This window comes from Ascidia mentula, chromosome 3 (genome assembly GCF_947561715.1).
Source record: "Ascidia mentula chromosome 3, kaAscMent1.1, whole genome shotgun sequence".
In the NCBI taxonomy this organism is placed as follows: Eukaryota; Metazoa; Chordata; class Ascidiacea; order Phlebobranchia; family Ascidiidae; genus Ascidia; species Ascidia mentula.
The window spans coordinates 6003719-6031525 of record NC_138568.1 but is presented as its reverse complement, the minus strand read 5'-3'; the positions used below and the strand labels follow the sequence as shown (position 1 = coordinate 6031525).

Below are 27807 nucleotides of genomic sequence, written 5' to 3'. Positions count from 1 at the left end.
ATTTCTGCTTTAAATCATTTTGTGTCAAGTGGTTATGCCAAGGTTGAACGCACTTGTGTGTCACATTGCCTGGATTGCAACCGAGACTTCGTCAGTTTTTCTGAAATCGTCCTCAACTGTTAGATGAGTTTCTCCTCAACGACATTGCGCCACACTGGTGTAATAAATCGCTTCAGTCACACAGACTGCAAAAAGTTCCCGTTGCCCTGTCTATAGCAGTGCCTCGTACACTTTTCTGTTTTGTTTACTTTTGAAATACAATGCTATATTCCATTCCCGAAGTGCAAAAATGATTTAGCCGTAATATCCCAACTATACTTAAACATAACAATGTTTATGAATTGTACAAGATCTAACAAAGCTGTTTTTATGTTTACAGAAACCTCATCCATATTCACACATGACGATTGTTGAATTTTTTTCTACATAGTTGTTGGTTCTACAATGCGCACTCTTTCATAGAGTCAGAATACTACATTTACTCCTCCCGACCAACGCGTCTGGGATAAAAACAATTCCCCCCACAGAAGGCGACGCGTCTGTTGTTGACACGCACCATTCGCTTCATTAAATTTCAAATACATGGAGTGACGTGATCGAGATGTTGCGCTTCGTTAAATATAACTGGCAGCGGGTGTTCCGCAGTGACTCCGTGGCGACAACCAACAATTTATATACGGGTCGCTCCTGCCTGGTCAAGAAAACTCACGTCTGGTAAAACAATGTACCGACGGATCTACCCTATCTTTTCAGATAACCAAAATTACTCGCAAAGACTGATTGATGGTCAGGGTCAGTGCAATCTTTAATTTCGAAACAACACAGAAATATATAAATTTAGCCGAAATGGCATCGTCAGTTTATGTGCTTTCGAAATCCATTTAAAAAGATACAGAAACTCACAAAAACGCAAACAAATTTAAATCCCATATTTTAACAACCTCGACTTCCAAGCATACTACCTACATGTGTTGTTAATGTTTGATGGTAAACTGTTATACGATCGAAAGTTTCAGTCACAGATGAAACAAATCAAATCCTGTCAATGTTGGGATGAATGAATCAAAGCTCATTTGCATTTAACTAAGTAAACGAGTATAGGCGACATTCCCACGCCTCTGTTTCAATTTGTTTATGAACATAGAAATGTGTAAACAGAACATGCTGTGCACACTGGCTGTATAAATTTCACTGCTCTTTACCGAGCCACTGATATTGTTTCCACACAACAATTTTCGGTTTCGCCTAAATTAATCAAGTTAATTAAGCGTAAGAAGAACTACATGATTGGTGGTTATGACATTGATATAGTCAAAGAAAGATGGTAAACATGCACAAAGGTAACAACTACAATTAAACAATATAACAACCAAAATCACCAAATACAGATCCTAGACAGAAATCCACAACAAAATACAAGAGAAAGTGTACATGAAAAATAGCGCTCTTAGACATGACAATGTGAGCTACAATTTTTGAATGAATGTTACGAATCATCCCAATTTCTTTTATAGTTTCTCACCATTGTATCGATTTCATCGCACGCAAAAGACACACATTTATACAGATGAGATTTTCCAAACAACATGGGCGAAGTTGCACAAAAACTGAATACGGTTTTGATTGCAATATTCTAATTTTGTTTCATGGATTCTTTTTTATATACAAAACTATATTAGTCATTTAAACATTAGTGAAAAAATGAGAAATTTTACTGTTGTTACATCTCTTCGAGCATTAGTTATCATCCTTATTGACGTCGACGTTGTTTTTTGGTCAATCGTCTGCATCAAAATATTTGGGGTATATTATTAATGATGTTGGATAAACGTTTTCTCCAAAATCACCTGGCAGCTTTTGGGTCAGGTGGGTAGTTGCTCCAAGATCTGACCTTTGCATAAATTCTTATTTCGTTCAACCTTAAGTACAAAATTGATAAAGCGATGCAAGTATTGTCTGATAAATAACATTTAAGTGCGTATGAACATTGATTAACATGTTGTGTTTTTGTTTGAATTAGAGAGAATAACTAATACATATAACTCAAGGCACCCAGTAGCCAACCTGGAGTAGTCGTAGCTTTGACAGTTGTAACCAGATACAGAAACACTGTAGTCTGTTGGGCAAACGTAGTTATTGGATCTGGGTACAGTTAAGATGTATGTTGCGTATGGACTTTTGCAAGGTTTCGCTCCAGCAAAGTTTGCGGCGTCGTGTTGGCAATATTGGTACTCCTGTCAAAAAAAATTAGGGTGTTTAAGATTGAAACATCTGCGGGAACTTTGCCATACATGGTCAGCAAACATGTCATCCAGTGCTGTGTCCAGATCGTCGTCAACCCTATCAGCAACCAATTGGGACGAGTCAAACGACAATATTTTTCCAGATTTTGCTTTTTCCGGAGTTTGTTGGAAGTTTACCGCACTAATATTACCATCCCGAAGAGGAAGCAAAAACCGGGAATCTCCCTGGTGTGATATCAGCACGTAAGTTCTGTCATGAATTGCCGTTAGATTAATTGATTAAGTAATGGTGATCACGTACTTAGTTGGTACGTTTTCGGGCTGCGGGTCACCAATAATTTCTATGTAGAGTCCGATCAGCCTCCCGTTGTAACAGTTTCCGCATCGTGTTGTCATTGAGTCGTTAGGATCAATATCCAAAGTAAATGTAGTCCGCCCAGTCGAGCGAAGTTTGTTGATAACCGCCGGATGGGATAACTTGTAAATAGTTAAATTTGCCATTTGGAATTGTCTGGATAGTAATTTTTAGTAGACCAGGAAATTTTCCGAAGTACCTGTGTTATTTTCCAATTAGCTATAAAAATATGGGAAGATGGGCCAGCGTATGTAGACGCATATGTTAAAAATTTGTTTCTTCGTTTTTGCAGTCGTCGATAGATTCTGTGCAACTGAAACATTCCGTTCAATCTTCCAGCATTTAAAACCACATTCTGCGGTAATTTTCAATTCTTAGTACAAACAGTTTTGATAGAAATAGGAAATGCGTATTACACACATACCTTGCCACTAAATTTCCGTAAAAATATTTCCTGTGCCCCAAAGTCCCATAAAGTTTCGAATTGGTAGGATTTAGAAAGTTCGTAAATCGATTCCATTATCAGGTTTTCGTGCTGCTGGTACAAACTGTCAGAGAAAACGTTCTGTTATACTTGGAAAGAATATTCTTTGTATTTATTCTAAATAAATTTCATTCAATATACTTTAATAACAAGTCACTCCAGTAACATTTCGTTTCCATTGGAATGTTTTTTAATGCGGCTTCCTGTTTTTCGTTCGTCGCGTTTCGTGTCTCTTCCAAGACCCTTTGTTTGTAACCGATTTGCTGAGAATCAAGTAAATCTTGTAAAAATTTGACCATAAAATGTAAAAAAGCAAGCCTTTTTCTGTACTTTCATTTGAGCATCCATGTTAATAAGCTTTTCAATGATTTCAATTCGAAACGATCCATCCCGAAATAAATCATTCAGAGTTCGGTCTAAGGTCAGTGCCTGCATTGCAAGAAAGGTCTGGTTTCATCACGTATAAGATTCTCTAGTTAAATCAAGATTTACGTTTTGCGAACTGGTTTCTTTGTAAATGCAATGAAGTTCTTGAATAATTTTTCCTTTATTTTTAGCTAAATTGCTTTTCATTATTGTGGGAACGGCCGATGCATCCAAGCTGCTGTAATCGAATTTTTTTAAAGTTGCTCGGAAATGAAAAGCAAAATGAAGACTGTGAAAATATGACAGGTTATGAAATATCGTTTGTTTATAGAATGTAAAAGGATGTACTTCGATTCCAATGTGGTCTGTAGATGAAGAATAAAAGGAAGTTGACAATGTTTTTCACTCATAGATTTAATGAACTGTAATATAAACGAGTAAATAAATGCATGTACTAAAAATTAAGTTCAAAATCTTACCCGGGCTGATTTGTCGTAAACACCAACTGGATCTTTTTTGAAACCACTCAAAAATATTCCAACAATTGAGGAAAGAATTTCTAGTATGCTTGGTTGTTGGTCATTTGTCTATCAAGACGTCGAAGTATTTTTTATTTTAAACTACTGTTTTTTAATTAACTGCCAAACATACCGCCTCGACTAAAACCACTTTTGCCAAACGTTTGATTATAATCAACTGCTGCTTCATAGTTTGTTCAATGTTTTTGAGAGCTTTTCGGTAAAAATTCATCTGTTTCTTTAACTCGTGTTGTCGGAACTGAAGCGTGAGTGTATTTGTCGTGTACACTTCTTCCATTATGCTTGAAACTACTGTCAATGAGATCAGATTTTGATCAATCTGTTAAGTAAAAAAAATCGCCTTTAAGTCTTCCGCACTATTAATTGAACAAATTGCAAATGTTCGGATAAGATTATTTTACCGCATATGTTGCACTTACACATTCCTTTTTAACTTACAGAACTTAACACGTTGTTATAGGAGGATTCCAACTGCTTTCCAACATTAATTAGTTCCTTTGTGCGTTTCTGCAAGGATTTCCAGTGCCTGTCTGGAGCGTAGTATTTCGAATTTCCATAGAAATCAAACCCTTGTTCAATATACCTCGTAATTTCGCTGGCCTGAATATAGTTATTTTTTGTTTGTCTTAAATGCAAGTTGAATTTTGCATTGTAGCAAACTGATGGATTACTCTTGGTACAAATTTCCATGTAAATTCTTACAAATTCAAACAAATTTTATTAAGATTTTACCCGTCGATACACTAAGCTTGTATCATTTGCCATTTCTATAACGAAGTCCAATTTTTCTTTTGCTGCTGTATTGTTATTTCGTTGAAACAGCATTTCTCCTTCTCTTTCTATCATCCATAACAGTTCCTCATCACCAGTAAACCACCGCTTTAGTGAATTGACCTTTCTCAAATCAGTGAAACCTGTCGATCCTTGACTTCCCTGCGTATATTAGACGATATTAGTTGTTATTTTTCGCAATGGTAGCGCACGTTCAAATTAACAAATGTTTATCAATGCACCACAAAAGAAACGCAATTACTGAAAACTATTTAGTTTGAATTAACTGTTTCACGTTGTTTTACTAATATCTCAACAACCTAAGCCATATAAAATTGTATTTTTTTGTAAGTAACCCATGATGTTGGCACCTACCACTGTTGGAATGTCATAGATTAAAAATCCATTCTTGCCGCCTGGCAGTCTTGGACCCACGGGATTATTGGGCGGACAGTCACTGTCATACTGTAGCCTGTTTCCGTAGCAACCCAAAATACCACACGATGGAACGAACTTGTTCACACATGTGCAACCACAACCGGGAGCACCAAATTTTCTAATAATGTGTATTTCATAAACCAAAAGTAATTGTTGCAGTTGGTTTTGTGCTGCTTGATGTAAATACTTTACCCGCCAAGTCCTCCATAACCGTGTTCGCCCGGGCGCCCTGCCTTTCCTGGACGTTGGGTCAAGTGTACGGAACCAGATATATGTTTACCGTAAAACACGATATTTCCGGCATCTCCTCCAGCAAGTGACGCCCCACCTTTGCGACCATTGCCACCTAGTTGGCCACGTGACCCTTTACCACCTAAAAGTATTTTTAATACCTTTTGAACGTTTTACCTAAACAGGAATGGTTATCAAGATTTTTGACAGACCAATATTCAAAAGCCTTTTCCCCGGCTCCATGCACAACCATCTGTGTTGGCCTCACATCTAAAACACTTCATGCTTTTGTATCGGACGAAAGGAAACGCAAATCGAAGCGTACACTTTTTTCGTGATTCGGTCAAGTGAACAGACCAGATAGGACATTACCTTGTCGAAATTTCATGTGTTTGTAACACAAGCTACGTGTGCAGATGACATTGGATCCTCTTGCACCATTTTCTCCAGTAAATCCGTCTCCGCCATCTTGGGAAGGCATGCTGTTGGATCCCTAATATATTTTAAGCTTGAACTAAGTGAGGTAAAATAGCAACCTCCGCATTGCTTTTGATAAAAATGATTATTTTAAGCACATATAATAGCGTTATGTCTAGTAAAATGACATCATTCGGCAGCATGCATAGTCATAACGAAAAATCAGAAACAAGTTAAAATAAATGGACATGGAGCTTCTTTGTGAGCATGATGACGGCGGAGACAACACGACAAATTAAAACACTTGTACATGTAAAAGGTGAAAATATTGATGACATTTTACAACATCAACATCATCCGCATTGTTTGCTTACTTGCAAAATAATTTTAATTTTTCCGTGGACTTCGTATGCTTTTATGTTCACCGTTGTACCCGATACAGCTTTTTGGTTATTTTTTCCGTTAGTGTTGATGGCTGCTTTGACTGGTTTCCTGCAACTTAATCCCGCTACACAACGTTGTGCGGCCTGACAAGAAAATAATATTGTTACAGATATGGCTTAAAGAAGCCATGTTTAAAGTGGAGATGGTTGTGTTACAGAAGCAAAATATTCTCTACAGAACAGATTAATAGACAAATGTGTTTCTTACATATACGCACCAAAAACTCAAGCGGTGTTCCGGAAGACTCAATTTTTCTGGCTAAAACCAACATCTTTTTTAAGCCATAAAATGGTCCAATGCTGCCATCAATGTAAAAGGTGTCACATCGCACGGTAACTTCGAGGGTCATATGTGGTGCGGTGGTTTCTTTTATCGGAAAATTGCTATGCAACAAACGGTTTCTGTTTTTTGCGTATTTGCTATAATTTTCTAATTAAAATTGTTTGTAAAAATCTTCCCGGTCCTTGCCTGGCACAACAAATATTAAATACCTTCTTTAATTTTGATAAGTAATATTTATGATAGAGTTGTTGACAGAAATGATGTTGATTTGTTTAATTGCATGTTAACAAATGTATGAATTACGTGTTTTCGTCGAGGAGTCTGTAAAGTTGCGAGGTGTAAACCTCTCTCCCAAAAACAGCATATGTGTTGGGTCTTGTCTTGGTGAGTGTTGGTGCAAACGCTGATATCGGGATCCCAATAGAAACATTTGGAGCGTTTTGTATATCTCCGAGTGTCGTTACTTTGTCTGTGATAGTTATTTAATGGATAAAAATAGATTTGGAAAACATAAATCCATCGTTGCGTTCAATATTCGTATACTCAACCTTTCTGGTGTGTTCTTGCCGACCAGTAAACTCTGAACGAGTTACTGATTGTGTTGCGATTTATTCCTGTGACTCTTGCAATAAATGTTGTATTTCCTACGGTTAGAATATTGATTCGGAACCTTGGAAACCATTTAATGATTGAAAATTATTTGGTTAGTTACAACGTGAGTTCCTTTATGTACCTTTCTGCAATGTTTTCTCTGGCCCAGGCGTAAACAATTGGTGGATCAGCAAATGGTTGATTAAAGCGAATCCTCATATCTTGTCCCAAAATTCTCGTTGAATAGGTTCCACTCCCTGCGAGTTAAAACAACTAGTAAAGCAAATCTCCGTGCATTTGTGTTTAGCAACAAATTACCAGCAACAAAGAGTTTTATATCAACATTTATCCGCTTTATCGACTTTACGAAATAGGAGTTCATTGGGTTGTGCTTAAAACCAATGGTTTCGTTAACTTTATTTGTGGCTAATAAACATGGACAAATATCGTGTAAATTTTAATTTTGCGTTACATCAAATTGCTGCTCTTATTTTTACCTTTTTGAATTGTACAACTTCCATACTCCAACCAAAAAAGTGAAACGGAAATTAATATGAACAGCTTCATCGAAATATGTTGCAACTTAAAACCTGAAGTTTGACAATTCAACACGTATATATACTTGATATAGCCGTTATTGAAAGTGGGCCTGTTGCTGACGAAATTGCTACGTCCAACTACCAATAGCTGGATAGTTATAATCTTCTGTCTACTTGAGAATAGATGATAAGCCAACTAACGGGGATTTGGCGCAGGAGCAAAGCGTTTGCAATTATCATTTCAAAGTCAACATAAGATGATCGATATTGGCAGAAAAATGAGACTTGACTTCAACCGCAAACCAAGTGGCCGTTTCTTAACGGAGTGCGACGAAGTTGTAAAGTTTGCCTAGAATTTTTTTGAAAAATGAATGATTAGAAATTTCAAATTCACAACCATTAAAGCAAAGATATAACTCAGTTATAAATGATTCTAAAATCTGGGCAAAAGTGTGTCAAAAAACTTTACAATATCCAACGTGCATCAACAAGTAAAACAGAATTAAGAGTAACCACTGCATTGTCAGATTTTCATAACTGTTGCAGGGGGGAAGAATATCACAAAAATATCTTAACTTTATCAGTTGTCAGTGTTAAAGCAGAAATACTACAAACAGAAGAGCATTGCTATTCACGGCACCAAATTAAGTGACTTATTAGTTCAACTGAGACTTTGCCTGCTTTAAACCATATGTGTCACAGGTGTTCATGTCAAGGTTCGACGCACTTGTGCGACTGGTTTCTGGCGAAGCCGACAGTTCGTATGTGTTTTGTTAACTCTCAAATCACTTTCTCCTCAACCCCTAAACAGTTACCGACATTGCACCACACTACAGAAACGACCCGATTCCCTCACAGAGACTGTGAACAATTCCAGGAGGACTTTTATTACAGAAGTGCTGTTTAAACTTTCCTGTTTTATTTACCCTTAATATAGAATGCTGAATCCATTCATAAACTGCACAATATAACCATAATATCCCAATTATACATAACATAACAATTGGCAGGTTATAGTTGTGTTTAAAGAAAACCTCATCAAATCCACAGATAATGTTTGTTTCTATTTTTTCTAAATAGGTGTAGTTTCAACTATGCGTAGCCTACATGTAGCAATATAAAAACGAAATCATTTAACCCTTTCAGTTAATTCACAATTCACCTGTTTAAGGAACACTGCTGTATAGAGTCATGCTACATTTGCTTTCTTCCGTACAACTCGTCTGGAAAAAACAACTTCCCTCTCAAAATACGACGCGTCTGTTGTCGACACGCACAGCTCGCTTCATTCAGTTTCATTCACAAGGGCTGACTCGTGATCGAGGTGTTGCGCTTCGTTGGACTTTACCAGCGGATTGTGTTCCGCCGTGATTTCGAGGCTTGATGTTCGTATGACGAGCTGGTATAAATTGATATAACTTAAACGATGTACGATTAGCTCCTGCCTCCAATGGTCGACATTTGTTTGACAACAAAATATGAAAAAAAAAATTAAATGAATGCGGTCAGGGGCTGATGGAAGAAATAATAATAGACTGAATAATAATGCACATGAGAAATAAACAAAAATGAGAAGGAGGTCTAAAAGCAAGCTCTCTGATAAACGCATAAATATCACTAACCTGTAACACAACGAAACGAGTCAACAATCTTGTTACACTTCGTTAGGACATTTCATAAAATACATTTTGTCAATGGTTTACATAATTCAAACAAAATCATCAATTTTTGTAACTCAATCTTGTGGATAAGTTTAAAAAAAAATATCATTTAATCAAAAGGAATCAGTCTGTTTTCCTTGGTTGTACCGACGGATCTACCCTATATTCTCAGGTATCCAAAATTGTGTGTGATTGATGATCAGGGTCAATACGATCTTTAATTTTGAAATAAGACAGAAATAATAATTTAGCCGAAATGGCATCGTCAGTTTCTGTCTATTGGAAGAGACACAGAAACTGGTTATACCTGGTGAGTAATTGTGAGTAAGTTTCATGTCAATAAGTAGGTTCATATAAAAGCAAATAAATTAATTCTAATACATTAACCACCTCGACTTTAAAACATATTACCTATATTTGTTGTTGATGTTTGATGGTAAACTGTTATACGATCGAAAGTTTCAGTCACAGATGAAGCAAATCAAATCCTGTTGGGAAGAATGAATCAGAGCTTATTTGCATTTAATTAAGTAAACGACTTCAGGGGAAATTCTCGTACCTCTGTTTCTATTTTTACCGAGCCACTGACATTGTTTCCACACAACAGTTTTCGCCAAAATGTTAACAAATTGATTAGGCGTAAGAAGAACTACATGATTGGATGGCGCTGATATAGTCAAAGAAGGATGGTAAACATGCACAAAGGTAACAACTACAATTGAACAATATTACAAACAAAAGAACCAAATCCAGATGCAAGAGAAATCACTGCAAACATTTAGTGCTTTCTTCTAGACAGAAATCCACAACAAAATATAAGTGAAAGTGTACAAGAACAATAACGCTCTTAGACATGACAATGTAAGCTATAAACTCTAGACTGTAGTTGTATTATTTTTGAATAAATATTACGAATCCGACAAACATCCCAATTTTTTTTCGAGTTCCTAACCATTGTACCGATTTCACCGCACGCAAACGAGACATATTCATTAATATGACATTTTCCATACACCATAGGCGAAGATGCACAAAAACTGGAAAAACTGTTTGATTGCAATATTCAATTTTTGTTTCATAGATTTTTTTTATATACAAAACTTTAGTCATTTAGACATTGGTAAAAAAGTGAGAAATCATACTGTTGTTACATCGCTTCGAGCATTATTTATCATCCTAATTGACGTCGACGTTGTTTTTTAGTCAATCGTCTGCAACAAAATATTTGGGGTTTATTATTAATGATGTTGGATAAACGTTTGCTCCAAAATTACCTTGCAGCTTTTGGGTCAGGTGGGTAGTTGCTCCAAGATCTGACCTTTGCATAAATTCTTATTTCGTTCAACCTTGAGTACAAAATTGATAAAGCGATGCAAGTATTCTTTAATGAATAACCTAAGTGCGTATGCACACTGGCTAGCCTAGTGTGTTTTTGTTTGAATGAGAGAGAATAACTGATACATATAACTCAAGGCACCCAGTAGCCAACCTGGAGTAGTCGTAGCTTTGACAGTTGTAACCAGATACTCAAGCACTGTAGTCTGTTGGGCAAACTTACTTTTGGATTTGGGCACAGTTAAGATGTATGTTGCGTATGGGTTTTGCAAGGTTTCGCTCCAGCAAAGTTTAAGGCGTCGTGTTGGCAATATTGGTACTCCTGTCAAAAGACAATTAAGGTATTTAAAATGGAAACATCTGCGGGAACTTTGCCATACATGGTCAGCAAATATGTCATCCAATGCTGTGTCCAGATCGTCGTCAACCCTATCAGCAACCAATTGGGAAGAGTCGAACGACAATATATTCCCAGATTTTGCTTTTTCCGGAGTTTGTTGAAAGTTTGCCCCAGTAATATTACCATCCGATAGAGGAAGCCAGAACCGGGAATCTCCCTGGTGCGATACCAGCACGTAAGTTCTGTTAAGAATTGCCGTTAGATTAATTGATTAAGTAACGGTGATCACGTACTCCGTTGGTACGTTTTCGGGCTGCGGATCACCAACAATTTCTATGCTGGTATCGCACCAGGGAGAAATTTCGAGTCCGAACAACCTCCCGTTGTAACAGTTTCCGCACCGTGTTGTCATTGGGTCGTTAGGATCAATATCCAAAGTAAATGTGGTCCGCCCAGTCGAGCGAAGTTTGCTGATAACCGCCGGATGGGATAACTTGTAAATAGTTCAATTTACCAATTGTAATTGTCTGGTGTAGCAATTTGTAGTAGCACACGTTTTTACCGTACCTGTGTTATTTTTCAATTAGCTATAAAAATGTGGGAAGATGGGCCAGCGTATGTAGACGCATATGTTAAAAATTTGTTTCTTTGTTTTTGCAGTCGTCGATAGATTCTGTGCAACTGAAACATTCCGTTTAATCTTCCAGCATTTAAGACCACATTCTGAGGTAATTTTCAATGCTTAGTACAGACAGTTTTGATTGAAATGAAATGCGTATTACACACCTACCTTGCCACTAAATTTACGAAAAAATATTTCCTGTGCCCCAAACTCCCACAAAGTTTCGAGGCACAATTGCAATTTGCAATAATTTTAAAGTTCAAACTTTTTTTGTGTCTGTGTTTTTCAGACGAACCCAGGTACTGCAGACGAATTAGCGTTGTTAGCGCACAAAGTGTGTTCGAAAATATTTACCTTGTCGCTAAATTTCTGTGAAAATATTTCTAACGCGTCAAACTTCCACAAGGTTTCGAATTGGTAAGATTTTGAAAGTTGATAAATTGATTCCATTATCAGGTTTTCATGTTGCTGGTAAGAACTGTTGGAGGAAAAACCACAGAGAGATTTTTCATTGTTTATTTTAGAGCTACAAACGACGCCCCTGTTTCGACCTATCATGCCCCATCGTTGAAGCCGGACGGCTGAAGACGTTATTGTGACGAGCAGGTTATGCGTTACAATTCCATGTCATAATGACTTGATATACCGTTAGGTACGAACACTGATAGGTCAAAATAGTGACACAGTGAGCAGCTCTTTTCTCTAGCGCTTTAAACTCATTTTTATTAGACATACTTTGATATCAAGTCGCTCCAATAATATTTTGACGTCATTGGAAGGTTTCTCACTACAGCTTTAAATTTCTGGTTGGTTAAGTTTCGTGCCTCTTCTAAACACTGTTGATCGTAGGTAATTTGCTGTGTGAAGATACAGCCAGTTAAGAATATTATAGTGCTCAGATCTAACCACGATACGTTAGCTCGTACTTTCATTTGGGCATCCATGTTTATCAATTTCTCTATAAGTTCAATACGAAACGCTCCATCCCGAAAAAAATCGTTGAGAACTCGATCCAAGGTCAGTGCCTATACAATAAACGTAATCAAGTAAACACACATATTATTTACCTTTTAACAAGAATTTACGTTTTGCGAGCTGGTTTGTTTGTAAATGCAATGAAGTTCCTGAATAATTTTTTCCCTATTTTTAGCCAAATTGCTTTTCATTATTGTTGGAACAGCTGATGCATTTAAACCGCTGTAATCATATCCTTTTGAGGTGGCCCGAAAATTAAATGCAAATTCGAGGCTATAAAACAGAATTGATTACGAACGTTTGAACTAAAACACCAAATCATTTAAAAGGTACTTTGATTTTAAAGTGGATTGCAGATGACTAATAAAAGGCACTTGGCAATGTTTTTCATTCATGACTCCTATCATCTAAAAATAACATATAATTAGAACGATGTGAGCAACTGCGCCATGGATAAGCATACTTTTACTGATTTATCAAAGGCCGCGACTGATTCTTTGCAAGAATACTGAGAAATAGTGCGACAGTTGAAGCAAGAAAGTTACCCAGCTTTTCTTTGTGGTTGTTTGTCTGCCAAAAAAAGGTCTTATTTTACCTCCCTATAATTTTTCCTTCCCTACGCATATGCTTTTTCCCAAGCCAAATTCACCACCTTGCCTAAAACCGATTTTGTCAATCGCTTGATAACAATCAGTTGTTGTTTCGTCGTTGTCTCAATGTTTTTGAGCGCTTTGCGGTGAAAAGTGAACATTTTCTTCAGCTCTTGCCGCCTAAACTGAAGCATGGGTTTATTTGTGAAATACACGTCGTCCAATGTACGTGAAATTGTTTTGAAAGAGTTGACGTTTTGATTAATCTACAAAAAAATGTTCCATTTAACTCGGTTTGATGCATTCCACGTAAGAGGATAAAGATTCCTGCAATTACGACAGCAATGGGATGTGAAATTTTCACATCTTATTTTGGTACAGAGTAGGCTATAGCTGTAGGCTTACCAGGATATACATAATTGCCTCGAAATAACCCTACTCGGTACATGTTGAAACAAATCCTTGTGGATGTGAGAAGTAAAAATAAGATTTATCGCGTCCTATTTAAAATCTTACTGCACTAAACATGGTGTTGTAGGAGGATTCCAAATTTTGCCCGACCGCGAGCAGTTCCTTAGTACGTTTCTGCAAGTATGTCCAATATTTGTCAGGAACGTAGTGTTTCGAGTTGCCATAAAAATCAAAGCCTTGTTCAATATATCTTGAAATTTCGCGTGCCTAAATGTATAAAAATATTTTGCAGCAAGTGACTATGTATGGATTTGAAGTTTACTAAATGATTCACGTTTTGCAGTCTTTAATGTTGGCCAATACCTATGACCCATTAAAAAATCGGACGTATGAAGAATTAAACGTCCAATAAACGCGTTTTCAACGCAACTTTGGCAAAACAATATAGTGTTACCAAACAAATTAACAACGTTACCCGTTGATACACCAAGCTTGTTTCATTTGTCACTTCCAAAATGAAGTCAAATATTTGTGTGGAATCTTTGTTGTTATTTCTCCTAAATAGCATTTCACCTTCTCTTTCGATCATCCACAAGAGTTCAGTGTCTTGAATAAACCACGGCGTTACGGAATCGACTACACTTACACTAGCGGTACCTATTGATCCATGTGGTCCCTGGAAATGTACAAGATGTATTACTGAATTCGTTCATGTACATTTTCACAAAGGTAACTTCAATCAAAAAAGGAGTACTCAGTTATGCTAACTGAGGTTGCACAGAAAAACTAACGCACACACAAACCCTATAGAAACTAGTGTAGTTGCCATGCTCGTGACGAAGAAAAACAACAATTTTGCCTCATGCAGTAAATGCGAACAATAGAAAGAATAACTAAGGGTTCATTCTGGGTGTTCTATACCTTACCACTGTTTGTATGTCGTGTACTCTAAACCCATCATTTCCACCAAGCTGTTGTTGAGGGACACTTGTACGGTGGTGACAGTCAGGAATACTTTCGTATGTTGTAAATGAACCCCACATGCAAGCGTCACAAACCTTGGAATGCTTTATGCATCTGCATCCACATCCAGGAATACCATTTTTCCTTGAACATTATAAGTGTTAAAAAACAGTGTCGATAACTTTTATTTAGTGTAAAATATTTTTATTGTCGAACACTATAAATAGGATGACAATATAATAATAAACCTAACCCCCCAGCTCCTCCGTAGCCGTGTTCTGCTGGGTGCCCAGCTTTTCCAGGGATTTGGGTTAAATGTACAAAACCGTCTATGTGTCGAATGTACATCAGAAAATTTCCTGAATCTCCGCCGGGATATATCGAATCTCCACCTTTTCGACCGTTCCGCCCCTTTGTGCCGAGTGTTCCGTTGTGTCCTGAAGTTGGCCAATAGTGGTAATTGTGATACCATTCAGTAACAATGTGAAGTTGCAACAACACCAAAGCTCCAATCGCGATCACTTACGTACGTCAATACACAAATATGCACTTCAATTTTTCACACCATCTTATACAGTAGGTGAAGGAATGGTTAGGAAATAAAAAATATGGCTTGTTTGTATAATTGGTGCCAAATATAAAAAAACTCATGAGATTTGAAACTTTTATAATAACCATACCGGAAAATATTCTTCGTCGGTGGTTTGTGCGACAGTCCCATTTGTGGCACAAACGCCTTTTACCATTCTCACCATCTTTTCCCCTCTCCCCATCTCCTCCGTTCTGAGCAGCCGTGCTGTTTGAGCCCTACATCAGTTTAATCACCTATAAATCTCCACAACCACAAACAAATCTATCAATATCCACAAAAAAATAAACGAATGCAAATTTCACCAATGTAACAACTCTTGATAACTACGGTGGAATTTTGGCAAAGACAATACCATCATAAAAAAGTTATTGGTGGCTAAAACTAGTAGCCAATCTGTATTCCTAGCAACGTGCAGATTGTGCGGCAGCCTCAAACTATGGCCACGTCGTAAATCATTGGGGCACTGTTTTGTGCGTATTGACTGTAAAAATTGTTGGGAGGCTTCAGGTTAATCACTAATTTGACATATCTAGAAAAAACGTTTATGATAAGAGTAATTCGCAATGATTTTGTGTTTGACGGTCGTTCCCATATGTAGAACGAGACTTCCACGTGGTAGTCGGCAACCGCCACATAGATGTGAGTTTGAGGATTAACTTTTGTTAGGAGGAGAACTGCCGTATATTTAAATTTTTTGTTAAGTGTAATTATATTTGGTTTGTATGTGCAATGAACTTTTCTTGAAGGAAAACGCCTTACAAGAACAATCATGAAGCTGCAACGACTGCGGGATCTACCTTTACCCAATCGACTTTTGTATCACGTGAAGACAACGTCATCGATGTAAATATACGTTGGACTTTCTTGGTCAGGTCCCTCGTCAAATTTTGCGAACAAAGACCGATTACAAACTTTGTCTGCGATCCAAAGGTCGAAAGATTTGTCGAGTGTTTCAAGTTTTTACTTTTTAGACGAGAAACGCGTTTACCGAAGACGATCGAGTTGTCAAGATGATGCTACACAACTGTGGCTGAGGACGCATTTGGATCCAAAGTCCAACTATTCATAGGTTCAAAGTCGACATTCCTGAATCGATTTATGATAGGTGGGGACCTGCTGAGTTCTCTCATTTTAGCGCTGTTGACATTCATTGTTAAGACACCAGAATGAAAGCCACCACTAAGGTATCAACAACAAGATACGAATCCGCGCGGCGCCTGTTGCATACCTTCGCGGCGACGAAAACAGCAGGACAGTAACCTGATATTGTGTTTTCGCGTGTTGGGACGCATTTGTAGAAGAAAATTAAATTGCAAAGAAAAAAATAATTCAAAGGACACTAGCTGATTCAGCCAACGTCCCTGCTTGTTTTGCTGTTTACCTGCAAAATGATTCGCACCATTCCTTGCACTTTGTACGCGAACACCTCTAAATTTGTCCCAGAGATGCCCTGTTGATTATTCCTTCCGCGCGTATTTAATTCAGCTTTGGCAGGCTCGTTGCAACCGATGTCCCTCGTACATCGTGCAGATGCCTGCAAATTCGCTGTTATAACTGTCACAAAATCAAGCAAACACAAATGACATATTCGCCACCACAAGGTATTTTTAAAGTCTACAAATTCGAAAAACAAAACACCTTGAAAACAAGTGCCGTTCCATCCGAAACTACCTTCCTTGCTCGAATGCTCATCCTTGAGATGCCATAAAAAGGTTCCGCGCTGCCGTCGATGTAAAATGTGTCACAACGTACATTTACTTGAATTGTCATTTGTCGTAAAATAGTTTGGTATGCTGGAAAATTTCTGCATAAGTTAAGACACTAATGTGTTTACTTCATACAATCATTTTCAGCATGCAAACAGGTCATGATTTTTCATCCTATTATTAAAACCTCGAATAATATATGTTTTAACAAATACAAAATAAAAAGATGTTTGTCTTCATTTATGGTAATGGTGTTTACGATCCGAACCATTCCTGCAAAAACACTTGCACTGTTGAATTTCGTGTGTGTCGGTTAAATTGATTACGTGTTTTGGTCGAGTAGTCGGTAGAGTTGTGTCGTATAAACGTCTCTTCCAAACACGTCGTAAACGTCAGTGGATGTTTCGGTAAGAGTTGGTGCAAATGCTGCCATCGGTACTCCCATTGAAACATTTATGCTGCTTTGAGCGTCACCGAGAACAGTTTGTTTGTCTATTTAACATAGCTCAGTTAACAGTTATGTGTTAGTTAATATTGAGTTTTGTTTCAATAAATACAAACCTTTTACATCATCTCTTGCAGTCCAATACAACCTCATTGAGTTACTGATTTTGTCTTGACTTTTTCTCATAATTGTTGCAAAAAAGTGATCGTTGTTTATCTCCAGGACCTCCACCTGAAATCCAAAAACGAATTATTTCACATATCGACGATCAAAATTTTTTCGCGATAAATAAATGTTGCATAATCTACTAAGCGTCAAAAAAATACCTTTCTGCTGCATGCCCTCTAGCCCATGCGTAAACAACAGGGGGTTCTGAAAACGTTTTTCGGAATTCATATTGTTGTTTTGTACCAAGGAAATCTGTTGTTAAATTGCAACTTCCTGCACAAAAGAGAAAATAATTGAGATACATGCATTTTATTATGCAGTAATTGAACAGACGAAATTGTAGAGTTTGTACCTGTCTTAACTTTACACCATCCAACGTTCAGCAAGAAGTAAAACGCAATTAAGAGTAACCACTGCATTATCAGATATCCTTGACTGTTACAGAGGGAGGAATATTACATTAATCTTAAAAATTTTTAACTCTATCTGTTGTTGGTCTTAAAGCTGGAATATTACAAACAACATTGCTGTTTACGGCACCTAATCATATGACTTATTTCAACTGAGACATTTCTGCTTTAAATCATTTTGTGTCAAGTGGTTATGCCAAGGTTAAACGCACTTGTGTGTCACTTTGCCTGGATTGCAACCGAGACTTCGTAAGTTTTTCTGAAATCGTCCAGAACTGTTAGATGAGTTTCTCCTCAACGACATTGCGCCACATTGGTGTAATAAATCGCTTCAGTCACACAGACTGCAAAAAGTTCCCGTTGCCCTCTCTATAGCAGTGCCTCGTACACTTTTCTGTTTTGTTTACTTTTTAAATACAATGCTATATTCCATTCCCGAAGTGCAAAAATGATTTAGCCGTAATATCCCAACTATACTCACACATAACAATGTTTATGAATTGTACAAGATCTAACAAAGCTGTTTTTATGTTTACAGAAACCTCATCCATATTCACACATGACGATTGTTGAATTTTTTTCTACATAGTTGTTGGTTCTACAATGCGCACTCTTTCAAGTCAGAATACTACATTTACTCCTCCCGACCAACGCGTCTGGGATAAAAACAATTTCCCCCACAGAAGGCGACGCGTCTGTTGTTGACACGCACCATTCGCTTCATTAAATTTCAAATACATGGAGTGACGTGATCGAGATATTGCGCTTCGTTAAGTATAACTGGCAGCGGGGGTTACGCAGTGACTCCGTGGCGACAACCAACAATTTATATACGGGTCGCTCCTGCCTGGTCAAGAAAACTCACGTCTGGTAAAACAATGTACCGACGGATCTATCCTATCTTTTCAGATAACCAAAATTACTCGCAAACACTGATGGATGATCAGGGTCAGTGCAATCTTTAATTTCGAAACAACACAGAAATATAAATTTTTCCGAATTGACATCGTCAGTTTATGTGCTTTCGAAATCCATTTAAAAAGATACAGAAACTCACAAAAATGCAAACAAATTAAAATCCAATATTTTAACAACCTCGACTTCCAAGCATACTACCCACATGTGTTGTTAATGTTTGATGGCAAACTGTTATATGATCGAAAGTTTCAGTCACAGATGAAGCAAATCAAATCCTGTCAATGTTGGGAAGAATGAATCAGAGCTCATTTGCATTTAACTAAGTAAACGACTACAGGCGACATTCCCACGCCTCTGTTTCTATTTGTTCACAAACATTGAAGTGTGCAATTTACTGTAAATAGAACATGCTGTGCACACTGGCTGTATAAATTTCACTGCTGTTTACCGAGCCACTGATATTGTTTCCACACAACAATTTTCGGTTTCGCCTAAATTAAGCAAGTTAATTAAGCGTAAGAAGAACTACATGATTGGTGGTTATGGCACTGATATAGTCAAAGAAGGATGGTAAACATGCACATTGGAAACAACTGCAATTGAACAATATAACAACCAAAATCACCACAAACAGATGCAAGAGAAATCACTACAAACATTTAGTGCTTTCTCCTAGACAAAAATCCACAACAAAATACAAGAGAAAGTGTACATGAAAAATAGCGCTCTTAGACATAACAATGTGAGCTACAATTTTAGAATGAATGTTACGAATCATCCCAATTTCTTTCATAGTTTCTCACCATTGTATCGATTTCATCGCACGCAAAAGACACACCTTTATACAGATGAGATTTTCCAAACAACATAGGCGAAGTTACACAAAAACTGAATACGGTTTTAATTGCAATATGCTAATTTTGTTTCATGGACTCTTTTTTATATACAAAACTATATTAGTAATTTAAACATTTGTGAAATAATGAGAAAATTTACTGTTGTTACATCTCTTCGAGCATTGGTTATCATTCTTGTTGACGTCGACGTTGTTTTTTGGTCAATCGTCTGCAACAAAATTTTTGGCGTTTATTATTAATGATGTTGGATAAACGTTTTCTCCAAAATTACCTTGCAGCTTTTGGGTCAGGTGGGTAGTTACTCCAAGATCTGACCTTTGCATAAATTCTTATTTCGTTCAACCTTGAGTACAAAATTGATAAAGCGATGCAAGTATTCTCTAATAAATAACATTTAAGTGCGTATGAACATTGGTTAACATGTTGTGTTTTTGTTTAAATTAGAGAGAATAACTAATAAATATAACTCAAGGCACCCAGTAGCCAACCTGGAGTAGTCGTAGCTTTGACAGTTGTAACCAGATACAGAAACACTGTAGTCTGTTGGGCAAACGTAGTTATTGGATCTGGGTACAGTTAAGATGTATGTTGCGTATGGACTTTTGCAAGGTTTCGCTCCAGCAAAGTTTAAGGCGTCGTGTTGGCAATATTGGTACTCCTGTCAAAAAACAAAACAAAGGTGTTTAAGATTGAAACATCTGCGGGAACTTTTCTATACATGGTCAGCAAATATGTCATCCAGTGCTGTGTCCAGATCGTCGTCAACCCCATTAGCAACCAATTGGGAAGAGTCAAACGACAATATTTTTCCAGATTTTGCTTTTTCCGGAGTTTGTTGAAAATATGCCGCACTAATATTACCATCCGAAAGAGGAAGCAAAAATTGGGAATCTCCCTGGTGCGATACCAGCACGTAAGTTCTGTCAAGAATTGCCGTTAGATTAATTGATAAACTAACGGTGATCACGTACTTAGTTGGTACGTTTTCGGGCTGCGGGTCACCAACAATTTCTATGTAGAGTCCGATCAACCTCCCGTTGTAACAGTTTCCGCACCGTGTTGTCATTGGGTCGTTAGGATCAATATCCAAAGTAAATGTGGTCCGCCCAGTCGACCGAAGTTTGCTGATGACCGCCGGATGGGATAACTTGTAAATAGTTCAATTTACGATTTGTAATTGTCTGGATAGTAATTTTTAGTAGACCAGGATTTTTTACCGAAATACCTGTGTTATTTTCCAATTAGCTATAAAAATATGAGAAGATGGGCCAGCGTATGTAGACGTATATGTTAAAAATTTGTTTCTCTGTTTTTGCAGTCGTCGATAGATTCTGTGCAACTGAAATATTCCGCTCAATCTTCCAGCATTTAAGACCACATTCTGCGGCAATTTTCAATGCTTAGTACAAACAGTTTTGATTGAAATATGAAATGCGTATTACACACCTACCTTGCCACTAAATTTACGTAAAAATATTTCCTGTGCCCCAAAGTCCCACAAAGTTTCGAATTGGTAGGATTTAGAAAGTTCGTAAATCGATTCCATTATCAGGTTTTCGTTCTGCTGGTACAAACTGTCGGAGAAAGCGTTGTTTTATACTTGGAAAGATTGATATTTTGTATTTAGTGTAAATTAATTCCATGCAAATTACTTCAATAACAAGTCACTCCAGTAATATTTTGTTTCCATTGGAATGTTTTTCAATCCGGCTTCCTGTTTTTCGTTCGTAACGTTTCGTGTCTCTTCCAAGACCTTTTGGTTGTAACTAATTTGCTGTGCATAAAGTAAATCTTGTAAAATATCGCTACAAAATGTAAAAAAGCAAGTCTTTTTCTGTACTTTCATTTGAGCATCCATGCTAATCAGCTTTTCTATGATTTCAATGCGAAACGATCCATCCCGAAAAAAATCATTGAGAATTCGGTCTAAGGTCAATGCCTGCATTGCAAAATGGGTCTGGTTTAATCACGTATATACGATTCTCTAGTTAAATCAAGATTTACGTTTTGCGAACTGGTTTCTTTGTAAATGCAATGTAGTTCTTGAATAATTTTTCCTTTGTTTTTAGCTAAATTGCTTTTCATTATTGTGGGAACGGCCGATGCATCCAAGCTGCTGTAATCGAAGTTTTTTGAAGTGGCTTGGAAATGAAAAGCAAAATGAAGACTGTGAAAATATGACAGGTTTTGTATAACGGTTTTGAATAGAAAAAAAGGATATACTTTGATCCCAAGGTGTCCTGCAGATGTCCAATAAATGGAAGTTGACAGTGTTTTTCACTCATACTTAATATGAACTGTAATATTAAAGTATAAATAAATGCAATGTATGAAAATTAATTTGAAATCTTACGCTGACTGATTTGTCGTACACAGCTACTGGATCTTTTTTGATACCACTCAAAAATATCCCAACAATTGAAAAAAGAAATTCGAGTATGCTTGGTTGTTGGTTATTTGTCTATTAGAAAGTGAAGCGTCAAAATATTTTTGTTTCCAAACTACTGTGTTTTAATTAATTACGAAACATACCGCCTCGACTAAAACTACTTTTGCCAAACGTTTGATGATAATCAACTGCTGCTTCATAGTTTGTTCAATGTTTTTGAGAGCTTTTCGGTAAAAATTCATCTTTTTCTTCAACTCGTGTTGTCGGAACTGAAGCGTGAGCGTGTTTGTCGTGTATACTTCTTCCATTATGCTTGAAACTATTGTCAATGAGATCAGATTTTGATCAATCTGTTAAGTAAAAAAAACACGCCTATAAATCTTATTAATTAGTAGCACTATAATAAAAAAAATTGCAAATGTTCGCGTAGGCTATTGTTATTATTTTACTGTATATGTTTCACTTACACAAGCCTTTTTAACTTACAGAACTTAATACGTTGTTATAGGAGGATTCCAACTGCTTTCCAACGTTAATTAGTTCCTTTGTGCGTTTCTGCAAAGATGTCCAGTACTTGTCTGGAGCGTAGTATTTCGAATTTCCATAGAAATCAAACCCTTGTTCAATATATCTTGTAATTTCCCTGGCCTAAACATAATTATTTCTGCGTAGGCTGCAAACAGATGGCCACTGTTTCGACCAAAAAGGTCATATCAGTGCAACTGGTATAATTATTTTTGTTTGTGTTAAATGCAAGTTGAATTGTTCTTTGTAACAAACTGAGGAATATTCTTTGTGAAAAAATTTCATGTAAATTGTTAGACAATTTCAATAAGGTTTCACCTGTCGATACACCAAGCTTGTATCATTTGCCATTTCTAAAATAAACACCAATCTTTCTTTTGCTGCTGCATTGTTATTTCTTTGAAATAGCATTTCTCCTTCTCTTTCTATCATCCATAATAGTTCCTCATCACCAGTGAACCACTGTTTCAGAGAATTGACTTTTCTCAAATCGGTAACACCTGTTGATCCTGTACTTCCCTGCGCATATTACTCGATGTTAATTACTTTTTTCCTAGTTATTTTTTTCCTACTTTTTCTTACGGAAAACGTGTATTTAAATGGGATAGCTGTAGAGACAGATAGTTACGTAAGACTAAACATGTCCCTGCAGATCGACGTTGACCGAAAGTTACCACAACGTGGAGACTAGTGTGCTTGCTAGTGTGAAAGCTAGCACAGTGCCACTTAACAGCTGCACTGATGAGACCTTACAGGGCGAAACACTGCGTGTACACGTTCAACATGTCATTTTCAGAAATTGTTTCCCTTGTGTGTGTTCAAAGTAACCCATTTTGTTGTCACCTACCACTGTTGGAATGTCATAGATTAAAAATCCATCCTTGCCGTCAGGCTGTCTTGGGCCCACGGGAACATTGGGCGGACAGTCAGTTTCTGCTAACAACTCACATTCAAGGCACAAACAATATGGACCTTCCACACACATGCAACCACAGCCTTCAGCACCAAATTTTCTAAACAAAATGGCATGCGAAACTTGTGTCTTAAGCCAAAAGTATTTTTTTTAAATAGTTATGTGCTGTTTCTACATGAATACTTTACCCGCCAAGTCCTCCATAACCGTGTTCGCCCGGGCGCCCTGCCTTTCCTGGACGTTGGGTCAAGTGTACAGAACCAGATATATGTTTACTATAAAACACGATATTTCCGGCATCTCCTCCATTAAATGACGCCCCGCCCTTGCGACCGTTGCCACCTAGTTGGCCACGTGACCCTTTACCACCTAAAAGTATTTTTAATACCTTTTAAACGTTTTGCCTAAACAGGAATGGTTATCGAGGCTTTTGACAGACCAATATTCAAAAGCCTTTTCCCCGGCTCCATGCACGACCATCTGTGTTGGCCGATAGGAAACGCAAATCGAAGCGTACACTTTTTTCGTGATTCGGTCAAGTGAACAGACCAGATAAGATATTACCTTGACGAAATTTCCTGTGTATGTAACACAAGATACGTGTGCAGATGACATTGGATCCTCTTGCACCATTTTCTCCAGTCAATCCGTCTCCGCCATCTTGGGAAGGCATGCTGTTGGATCCCTAATATATTTTGAGCTTGAAATAAGTAAGGAAAAATAGCAACCTCCGCATTGCTTTTGATAAAAATGATCATTTTAAGCACATATAGTTGCGTTATGTCGAGTAAAAATGACATCATTCGGCAGCATGCATATTCACAACGAAAAATCAGAAACAAGTTAAAATAAATAGACAAGGAGCTTGTGAGCATGATGACGGCGGAGACATCACGACAATTAAAACACTTGTACATGTAAAAGGTGAAAATATTGATGACATTTTACAACATCATCATCATCCGCATTGTTTGCTTACTTGCAAAATAATCTCAATTTTCCCGTGAATCTCGTATGCTTTTATGTTCACCGTTGTACCCGATAGAGTTTTTTGGTTATTTTTTCCGTTAGTGTTGATGGCTGCTTTGACTGGTTTACTGCAAGCTAATTCCGCTGCACATTGTTGTGCGGCCTGGCAAGAAAAGATTATTGTTGTTGTTACAGATTTAGCTTAATGAAGCCATGTTTAAAGTGGAGATGGTTGTGTTACAGAAGCAAAATATTCTCTGCAGAACAGATTAATAGACAAGTGTGTTGTGTTACATATACGCACCAAAAACTCAAGCGGTGTTCCGGATGACACAATTTTTCTGGCCAAAACCAACATCTTTTTTACGCCATAAAATGGTTCAACGCTACCATCAATGTAAAAGGTGTCACATCGCACCGTGACTTCGATGGTCATATGTGGTGCGGTGGTTTTCTTTATCGGAAAATTTCTGTGCAACATAGGGTTTACGTTTTTGTGTTTGCTGTAATTTTTTATTAAAATCGTTTCATAAAAATCTTCCGGTATTTTTGTGGCATAAAAAAATTAAATAGTTTGTTGGAATCTTGATGATAAGTACTCAAAGTGTAGTCGACAAAATTAAACACAGCTGGTTGAATTTGCATGTCAATTAATGTATGAATTACGTGTTTTCGTCGAGGAGTCTGTAAAGTTGCGAGGTGTAAACCTCTCTTCCAAACACATCATACGTGTTGGGTCTTGTTTTGGTGAGTGTTGGTGCAAACGCTGATATCGGGATCCCCACAGAAACATTTGGAGCGTTTTTTACATTTCCGAGTGTCGTTACTTTGTCTGTGATAGTTATTTTGGAGATAAAAACAAATTTGGCAAACAGATATCCATCATTTCATTTAGATACATGCATATACTCAACCTTTCTGATGTGTTCTTGCTGACCAGTAAACTGTGAAAGTGTTACTGATTGTGTTGCGATTTATTCTTGTAACTCTTGCAATAAATGTTCTATTTCCCACGTTTAGAATATCGATTCGGAACCTTGAAAACCAATTGTTCATTGGAAATTTTGTAATGAGTAACAAAGTGAGCACCTTTCGATCCTGTGTCCTCTAACCCATGCGTAAAGAATGGGTGGATCTGGATAGGGTTGATTAAAGCGTATCCTCATATTTTGTGCCAAAATTCTTGTCAAATAGGTTCCACTCCCTGCGAGTTTAAACTAGCAAGATAAATCCCAGTTCATTTGTGTTTAGCAACAACTTTGCCACACCTTCCTTATTTACATATAATTCATCACATTCGCACCAACAAGGTCTGGTGAAACACATTTGCATATATCTTGTATAAACAAACCACTTTGTTTCCCGCTTTACGACATTTCGAAAGATGTTTTTATTGGGTTGTTTTCAAAACCACAGGCTTCATCAAATAACTTTAATTAAAGTTGATAAATATTCATCAATATTCTTCAACATATTTAAGAATTTTTTTCATCACAATGCGGAACTTAAGTTTACCTTTTTGAATTCTGCAACGTCCATAGTCCACCCAGAAAAGCAAAACTGAAATTAATATGAACAGCTTCATGAAAAAATGTTGCAACCTGTAACCTGAAAGTTGACAATTCAACAGATTTACGTTGATATAGCCGTTATTGAATGTAAGCTTATTGTTGACGAAATTAGCAAACTGCTATTACATCGAGATATTTACAGTTGCATAGTCTTAATCTTCTGTCAACTTGAGCGTAGATGGTAAGAAACGACCAACGAACGAATGATATCAACCCACTATAGAGACATTTCTGCTTTTAATCATTTTGTCTCAAGTGGTTATGCCAAGGTTGAACGCACTTTCGTGTCACATTGCCTGGATTGCAACCGAGACTTCGTCAGTTTTTCTAAAATCGTCCAGAACTGTTAGATGACTTTCTCCTCAACGACATTGCGCCACACTGGTGCAATAAATCGCTTCAGTCACACAGACTGCAAAAAGTTCCTGTTGCCCTCTCTATAGCAGTGCCTCATGCGCTTTTCTGTTTTGTTTACTTTTGAAATACAATGCTGTATTTCACTCCCGAAGTGCAAAACTGATTTAGCCGTAATATCCCAACTATACTTATACATAACAATGTTTATGAATTGTACAAGATCTAACAAAGCTGTTTTTATGTTTATAGAAACCTCATCCATATTCACACATGACGATTATTGAATTTTTTTCTACATAGGTGTAGCTTTAACAATGCGCACTCTTTCATAGAGTCAGAATACTACATTTACTCCTCCCGTCCAACGGGTCTGGGATAAAAAACAATTCCCCCCACAGAAGGCGACGCGTCTGTTGTTGACACGCACCATTCGCTTCATCAAGTTTCAAATACATGGAGTGACTCGTGATAGAGATGCTGCGCTTCGTTTCGTATAACTGGCAGCAGGTGTTCCGCAGTGACTCCGTGGCGACAACAACAATTTATATACGCGTCGCTCCTGTCTGGTCAAGAAAACTCACGTCTGGCAAAACAATATACCGTCGGATCAGTCCTATGTTTTCCGATATCCAAAATTACTCGCAAAGACTTAATTTTGAAATAACACAGAAATATAAATTAAGCCGAAATGGCATCGTCGCAGTTTATGTGCTTTTGAAATCCATTTGAAAAGATACACAAACTCATAGAAATGCAAACAAATTTAAATACATGAGAGCTGCAGACAGGGTGTATACACGCACTGTTTCGACCTGTAAGGTCTCATCAGTGCAGCTGTTGATGTGGCACTTTGCTAGCTGGTAGACTAGCAGGCACACATATTTCCACTTTGTGGTACCTTTCGGTCAATCGTCGATATGTTGGGTACCAAACTAGGTACCAATCAACACAGACGAACCACGTGGAGCGCACTATGGCCAAAACAACTGTTTGGGACCCAATAGCGCTATCGGCTCGCCTTTCACCCAAATCATATTATATGCGCAAAAGAGCCATAATAATCAATGAGAGCTGCAGACAGGGTGTATACACGCACTTTGCGCATGTAATCAATAAGGCTCTTTTGCGCATATAATATGATTTGGGTGAAAGCCGAGCTGATAGCGCTATTGGGTCCCAAACAGTTGTTTTGGCCATAGTGCGCTCCACGTGGTTTGTCTGTGTTGATTGGTACCTAGTTTGGTACCCAACATATCGACGATTGACCGAAAGGTACCACAAAGTGGAAATCTGTGTGCCTGCTAGTCTACCAGCTATAGCACAGTGCCACATCAACAGCTGCACTGATGAGACCTTACAGGTCGAAACAGTGCGTGTATACACCCTGTCT

At 37.5% G+C, this 27807-nt stretch overlaps 3 protein-coding genes and 1 long non-coding RNA gene across 6 annotated transcripts; all 4 read right to left on the bottom strand.

Moving 5' to 3' along the window:
• Positions 1-1310: 1310 nt before the first annotated feature.
• Positions 1311-26099, bottom strand: LOC145894550 (uncharacterized). Of its 3 annotated transcripts, XM_082983173.1 has the most exons (25): positions 26005-26099; positions 25758-25919; positions 25579-25693; positions 25404-25525; positions 25156-25321; positions 24794-24959; positions 24500-24652; positions 24085-24205; positions 23709-23889; positions 23455-23620; positions 22926-23126; positions 22569-22730; positions 22226-22432; positions 22047-22154; positions 21917-21990; positions 21698-21860; positions 21534-21632; positions 21346-21467; positions 21144-21267; positions 20919-21074; positions 20665-20840; positions 20412-20613; positions 20182-20351; positions 19965-20036; positions 19245-19901 (listed from the first exon to the last, which is right to left on the bottom strand). In XM_082983173.1, the coding sequence occupies exons 2-25, from the start codon at positions 25819-25821 to the stop codon at positions 19862-19864; spliced, it is 3330 nt and encodes a 1109-aa protein (XP_082839299.1). In that variant the 5' UTR covers positions 25822-25919; positions 26005-26099; the 3' UTR covers positions 19245-19861. The 3 variants fall into 3 exon arrangements, with proteins under 3 accessions (XP_082839298.1, XP_082839299.1, XP_082839297.1); XM_082983172.1 differs by lacking the exons at positions 19245-19901; positions 25758-25919 and adding an exon at positions 1311-1784 and having other exon boundaries at positions 26005-26093; XM_082983171.1 differs by lacking the exon at positions 25758-25919 and having other exon boundaries at positions 26005-26093.
• On the bottom strand, positions 1844-11448 carry LOC145894548 (uncharacterized). Its single transcript, XM_082983169.1, has 26 exons — positions 11330-11448; positions 11067-11278; positions 10920-11018; positions 7659-7751; positions 7304-7418; positions 7119-7240; positions 6874-7039; positions 6506-6671; positions 6219-6371; positions 5800-5920; positions 5389-5569; positions 5134-5314; positions 4720-4920; positions 4426-4587; positions 4100-4306; positions 3928-4035; positions 3797-3870; positions 3575-3737; positions 3413-3511; positions 3224-3345; positions 3023-3146; positions 2798-2953; positions 2545-2720; positions 2292-2493; positions 2065-2234; positions 1844-1919 (listed from the first exon to the last, which is right to left on the bottom strand). The coding sequence occupies exons 1-26, from the start codon at positions 11446-11448 to the stop codon at positions 1844-1846; spliced, it is 3768 nt and encodes a 1255-aa protein (XP_082839295.1).
• Positions 11431-12146, bottom strand: LOC145896083 (uncharacterized). The gene is made up of 4 exons (XR_014401662.1): positions 12013-12146; positions 11827-11960; positions 11604-11759; positions 11431-11529 (listed from the first exon to the last, which is right to left on the bottom strand). It is a non-coding gene; the product is annotated as an uncharacterized LOC145896083 (long non-coding RNA).
• LOC145894547 (uncharacterized) lies at positions 12384-17573 on the bottom strand. Its single transcript, XM_082983167.1, has 11 exons — positions 17457-17573; positions 17222-17387; positions 16828-16993; positions 16571-16723; positions 15278-15404; positions 14851-15034; positions 14561-14741; positions 14110-14310; positions 13740-13901; positions 12585-12683; positions 12384-12515 (listed from the first exon to the last, which is right to left on the bottom strand). Exons 1-11 carry the CDS (start codon positions 17524-17526, stop codon positions 12384-12386), a joined length of 1641 nt encoding a protein of 546 aa, XP_082839293.1. The 5' UTR covers positions 17527-17573.
• Positions 26100-27807: the final 1708 nt, after the last annotated feature.